The 6,494-nt window shown below is 43.6% G+C and overlaps 1 protein-coding gene across 1 annotated transcript; it reads right to left on the reverse strand.

Annotated features, from left to right (window-relative positions):
• Positions 1-852: 852 nt before the first annotated feature.
• LOC127295471 (uncharacterized) lies at positions 853-2,794 on the reverse strand. Its single transcript, XM_051325424.2, has 3 exons — positions 2,586-2,794; positions 2,384-2,485; positions 853-2,292 (listed from the first exon to the last, which is right to left on the reverse strand). Exon 3 carries the CDS (start codon positions 2,240-2,242, stop codon positions 1,181-1,183), a length of 1,062 nt encoding a protein of 353 aa, XP_051181384.1. The 5' UTR covers positions 2,243-2,292; positions 2,384-2,485; positions 2,586-2,794; the 3' UTR covers positions 853-1,180.
• Positions 2,795-6,494: the final 3,700 nt, after the last annotated feature.

The following is a 6,494-nucleotide window of genomic DNA, read 5'->3' on the forward strand; positions in this document are numbered from 1 at the left end:
TCAAACAGGCTGCCGGTGCTGTGTCCGCTGCTATCACGGAGAAGCCGAGGGGGATTACTGTAAGGAGCAGCTTCAACGTGGCCGTGATGCTGGGTGTCGCCGTGTTCTACTACCCCATCGTCTCCGACGCCGGGCTGTGAAGCTAGCTGACGAGCAGGTTTGCGGGCAACCTAGACAATCATTTTATGTGTTTCTGTTGTCTAGGATAGACTCCAGCACCATGTGGTTCACGTTTCCCAGATAATCAGATATGATACCTTGATGGATTTGCTGTAACTAAAATCCTATGGATGAAGGCCGGACATAAAAATGTGTAGTGGATTTAGGAGTACTTCAGTTGCAGAAATCCAAGATCGGTGTTGGTACAAGTTGTCTGCCCACCATCTGTACCGGGGGTAGGAAAATGGCTAGTGGTGGCTAGGAACCGGGAGCAAATAGACCCGGGAGCCAAATAGCATTTCCGATTCTAAACATAGTATAAGGAATGATCCAAGTGGTCATTCAGCTTTGTTGAGACCCATTAAATGCTTAGGTACAACTCTGCTACTCCGAGATGCGTTCAGTTTTACTGACCAAACATCGTGTACATACGGCCTTGACAACTCGATGAAAGGTCATGGTTTGAAGAACTTCCTCGACAACTCAATGAAAGGTCTTGGTCAAGTAATCGCAGGAAATTATATCGCGACGGAGACTATGCAGCTAAACTGAAATGTACGCCGCTCAATTTGGCAAGCTGATCATTTTACTGACTTCGGCACGAAACCTGTCATGTTTCTTTTAATATTTGGACACATGAGCTATGTTACTTTGCCACATACATCAATTTAAATTTAAGTGGTTGTAAAATGGTTGGCTGAATACATATTAGTTGATAGTCACGTGCAAGCTTACTAGTATTATTAAGTACATTACAATCCGAAGAAAATTCGAATAGCTCTAGAGTCCCACTACGATGCATAAACTCAAAACACAAACATCATGGAAGTTCTGATCAACTTACTCAGCATCACTTGCTCACTTAATTCAGTTTTTTGGTCCAAGGGGCTGACTGAGTATCGTGATTCCAGAGCAAACATTCATCTACCTACGTCCCACACATGCCATGAGGTTGATCCACACATCATCCATCCCATCATAGAAAATCATTATTTGCTATCCCTCTGACCTAATACTCCACTTAACATACCAATTGGAGCAGCTTACCATTAAAGTTGTAGCGTATGGATTTGTGCTTGACCACCTGGATCCCGTCCTCAGCTGTATGCTCCAACTCCACACCCGTCAACACAGCAAAATTCTCATCGAGAAAGGGGTGGTCATCATAGACATGAAACTGCCTGGCGATGCAGAACCTGCCGTTATCAACACGCACAAGGTCAGACCTTAGGAGCTCCCAGTTCTGCGGGTTTGTAGCAATGTCTTCCTTCCAAACGCGGCACACAGTGGGCACTGCCCCATCTGCAGCCGCCACCGAGAGGTCTGAAGCACACAAGAACTGGTCATCTCGTCCACATGAGAATCCAAGCCAGCGATCAAGCTCAGGGACATACTGAGCATCACCGCAGAATGGGAGCTCCCAGCTGCCAACTTTGCTCCACTCATGGCTGACCTTGTCAAAGGAGTAGGTACCAATGTCGTCACCCCTGGTAGACACCCAGATGCTGTCACGAACCACGGTTGAGGAGACGATTTTGGAAGCGCAGCTATGCTCGTACCCAGACGTCTCCACGTAAGGGGGCAGTGGAAGAGAGTGCCAGTACCACCCTGGAAGACCACGGACATCGGCTGGAGGTACACCATTGATGAGGGCTTGGAAGCAGGGTCGATAGGGCTGAAACCGGTCAGGCACGCGAGGGCACCTGTTGATGAGATACAAGTCGTCACCAAGGGTGATGGCGATGGAGTTAGCATTCCACCCATTCTTGAGCCTGGGCTTGCAGGAGAGCCTGTTCTGGCAGATGTCGTGAACAAGGACGATGCCATCCTGGTCTGCGCTGACAATCTTGTCCCTGCTGCTGCCAAAGGGCATGAACATAAGGTCCCCGCCATCTTCCTTGAGGATGGAAAGACTGAGTGTCCATGCAGGTTTAGGCAGCTCAGCTTCTTCCAGCGATGTCAGTGGCAGTGACCGTCGGTTCTGATTCTTTGGGTGGAAGAGACTCGACGATTTGATGCGGTGCATCCCGAAGGAGCCACTCCTGAATGTACCAAGTACCAGATTAACAAACTGGCGTTTCATCGTCAATCCCCCCTTCGTCTTTCCTGACGGTTGGTATTGGCAAGCTGATTCTGAAAAGGCGAAAGAGATAATAAGTGTTCAACCTCCCCACGTCTCTTACTGTTAAAATCAAATGTGGAGAAACGAGAACCAGATCTGTACCCCTGCGGCCGTCTGTCAGAAGATCTAGATGTAAGTAACAACCGCCGGGATCTAAATTACCTACGCTTCTGCAGCTTAATACATTATATTGAAGATCGCTACCTGCAGCCAAACATTCTCGTAAGTTCCGCTGGGAAGGAGGATATTTATACCGATAATTATATACATAAGATGCTCAAAGAAGAGAGAAATCGATGTATACCCTTTGAGCAAACCGAGCTGCGGTTGGACTGTATGGTCAAACAACGTCAGGCGAGCGGCACGGCGAGGTTTGCTGGAGCTAGCAACATGAACTCATGTGAAAACCGGCTAGGGGAAGCACGAGAGCTGCGGCGGCGGCGCAGAGACCTGATCTTGTTTCGCATCAAACCCTAGTTTTTTAGAAGATGCAGCGGCGGAGTGGATGGATCCTTCCAGGGCTCTCTATTAAAATCTCCATACATGGGCCCAATAATTGAGCGGTCTGTTTTTTCAGTTACCATTACCACTTACCAATGGGCCGGGCAAAATATTTGGTGCCATTGAATTTTCTCATCTTTTATCCTTGCTATATACTTAGTCTTCACTAGAAAATACAAGGAATGGAGAGTTCCAAGCGAACTCGGACTTTTCCTCTCGCCGGCGACGCCGCGCGTTGAGAACTTGCTCCGATCACGGCCAGCATCTCCCCTGGTTTTTTCTCGGGCTGATTTCGGGGGGGGGGGGGGGGGTCTGATACGTCCATTTTCATCACTATTTTATATCATAATTTACTATTATTCATTGATATATTTCATATTTAGAGATGATACTTATGTTATTTCACCTATTTTGCATGTTTCATGATTATTGAAGAATCATTCACCGGAGTCAGGATTCTGCTGAAAAAAACACCGTCGGAATGCAATATTTCTGAAGATCAACATTTGACGGAAATTACACCGGAGATCTTATTTTTCCCGAAGACGAAGCCAGCCAAAAGGAGGGACCGAGGAGGGCCGCCATGGGCCCCCATAGGCCGGCGCGGGCCCTGGCCTGGCCGCGCCGCCTTGTGGGGAGGGGGCCCACAGCCCCCTTCGGCCGCCTCTCCTTCGCGTACTTCTTCGCCAGAAAACCTAAGCTCCAGGGAATAATCGCGAACAGACACAGCCGCCTCCGCGGGGCGGAAAACACCAGAGAGAAAAGAGTTCTCCGGTAGGCTGAAATCCGCCGGGGAAATTCCCTCTCGGAGGGGGGAAATCGACGCCATCGTCATCGTCATCGAGCTGGACTTCATTGGGATCATCATCACCATCATCTCCACCATCGTCACAGCCATCTCCACCGCTGCACCTCGTCACCGCTGTAACATCTAGGGTTGAATCTTGATTGTTTGATAGGGGAAACTCTCCCGGTATTGATTACTCCTTGTTATTGATGCTATTGAGTGAAACCATTGAACCAAGGTTTATGTTCAGATTGTTATTCATCATCATATCACCTCTGATCATGTTCCATATGATGTCTCGTGAGTAGTTCGTTTAGTTCTTGAGGACATGGGTGAAGTCAAAATGTTAGTAGTGAACTATGTTGATTAATATTCAATGCTATGATATTTAAGTTGTGGTGTTATTCTTCTAGTGGTGTCATGTGAACGTCGACTACATGATACTTCACCTTTATGGGCCTAGGAGAATACATCTTGTATTCGTTTGCTAATTGTGGGGTTGCCGGAGTGACAGCAACCTGAACCCTCGTTGGTATATCGATGCAGGAGGGATAGCAGGATCTTAGAGTTTAAGGCTGTGGTTAGATTTATCTTAATTACTTTCTTGTATTTGCGAATGCTTGCAAGGGGTATAATCACAAGTATGTATTAGTCCTAGGAAGGGCGGTGCATTAGCATAGGTTCACCCACACAACACTTATCAAAACAATGAAGATTAATCAGCTATATGAAGCGAAAGCACTAGACTAAATTCCCGTGTGTCCTCAAGAAAGTTTGGTCATTATAAGTAAACAAACCGGCTTGTCCTTTGTGCTAAAAAGGATTGGGCCACTTGCTGCAACTATTACTCTCGCATTTTATTTACTTGTACTTTATTTATCTGCTATATCAAAACCCCCTGAATACTTATTTGTGAGCATTTACAGTGAATCCTTTATCGAAACTGCTTGTCAACACCTTCTGCTCCTCGTTGGGTTCGACACTCTTATTTATCGAAAGTACTACGATACACCCCCTATACTTGTGGGTCATCAAGACTATTTTCTAGCGCCGTTGCCGGGGAGTGAAGCGCTATTGGTAAGTGGAATTGGTAAGGGAAACCTTTACTGTACGTGCTGATTTTATTTCTGTCTGCTGTTATAATTCATTATGGAGAGATCTTCTCTTGAATTCCTATTTGGAAAATCTACTACTACTGCAAAGGTAGTGGATGAGGCGACAGGTGAGAAAGAGGTTCCATACAAAATACCTATGAAAATTATTGAACGTGTTGTGGATAACCGCTATGAAGGGGATGGAACAGTCCATCCTGGAGATCATTTACTGTTTTTACATGAATTATGCGGGTTATTCAAGTGTGCAGGTATTGCTATGGATGAAGTTAGGAAAAAACTATTCTCTATATCCTTGTCTGGTAAAGCGGCGCATTGGTATAAATTGCTGAAGAATGGTGATTGTCTTGATTGGAAGGATATTGTGCCTCTATTTTATTCTAAATTCTATCTTCCAAGTGAAATTCAGAAAGATCGGAATCGCATATATAATTTCTGGCCTCATGATGGAGAGAGTATTGCCCAAGCATAGGGGAGATTGAAGTCTTTAATGCTCAAATGCCCCATTCATGAGCTTCCTGGTAATATTATCATTGATAATTTCTATGCAAGACTTTCTTTTCAAGATAAAACTTTGCTGGATACTACTTGTTCTGGATCATTTACACGCAACAAAGAAGAGTTTAAATGGGACCTTCTTGATCGGATCCAAGAGAATACTGAATGATGGGAGAACGACAAAGGTAGAGAGTCAGGTATAAATTATGATTATGAATGCATTGAAACTTTTATGGATACTGATAAATTTCGTAATATGAGTGTTGCTTATGGTCTTGACTCTCAAGTTGTTGCAAATTTTTATAAAGATTTTGCCTCTCATTTTGAATTGCCTAGGAAGAATTTTGATAAGTATCATGAACCTTACAAAGATAAAACTGATTCATCTATAAATAATTGTGTTGAAATTAAAACTGTTGATCATATCCTTCCTGAAGCTTATATTGAAAAAACTCCTTTTCCTGCTAAAATGAAGGAGTATTCTGTTATAACTAGTGCGGTTAATAAAAGTGCAAAGAAACCTATAGAACCTGAAGAACAATTAAAGGTTGAACCTGCTATTGCAATAGTTAAAGATCTTGTGACTGAAAATATAGAAGATGGTCATATTATTTTCTGTGAAGATGCCTCTAATATTGTTTCGCATCCTAATAAGTCTAGGAAAGCCAGTGTTCCTATGCTCTCTGTTAGAATTGGTGATCATTGTTATTATGGTTTATGCGACATTGGTGCAAGTATTAGTGCCATACCTTATGAGCTCTATACGGAAATCATGCATGAAATTGGTTCTTGTGAACTTGAAGATATTGATGTGGTTATTCGGCTAGCTAATAGAGAAACTATCTCTCCTATTGGTATTGTTCGAGATGTGGAAGTTCTATGTGGTAAGATTAAATATCCTGCTGACTTTTTGGTACTTGGTTCTGCTGCTAGTAAGACTTGTCTTATTATTTTTGGTAGACCTTTTCTAAATACTTGTGGAGCTATTATAGATTGCAAGAAGGAAAAAATTGTGACTAAATTTGCTGGTGAATCTTATGAGTTTAATTTCTCTAAATTTGCCAAAACTCCTTATAAAGCTGATTTGCCTAATAATGATTTTAGAGTTGAACAGTGTGCGTCTATTGCTCTTGCTCCTAATAATCCTTTGCAACAACATTTGGAGGATAGTGAGAGTGAAGTTTTTAGGGAAGAAAGGAATGAGCTTGATGAAATTTTCCTTCGTCAACCTATTCTTAAACATGACTTGCCGGTTGAAGATTTAGGTACAACACCACCACCAAAGGAAGATCCTGTTTTCGATTTGAAACCATTA

Source organism: Lolium perenne, chromosome 4 (genome assembly GCF_019359855.2).
Source record: "Lolium perenne isolate Kyuss_39 chromosome 4, Kyuss_2.0, whole genome shotgun sequence".
Classification (NCBI taxonomy): Eukaryota; Viridiplantae; Streptophyta; class Magnoliopsida; order Poales; family Poaceae; genus Lolium; species Lolium perenne.

Bases quoted from the DNA above. Each gene is read 5' to 3' on its own strand.
- LOC127295471 (XM_051325424.2), bottom strand. From the start codon at position 2,242: ATGAAACGCCAGTTTGTTAATCTGGTACTTGGTACATTCAGGAGTGGC.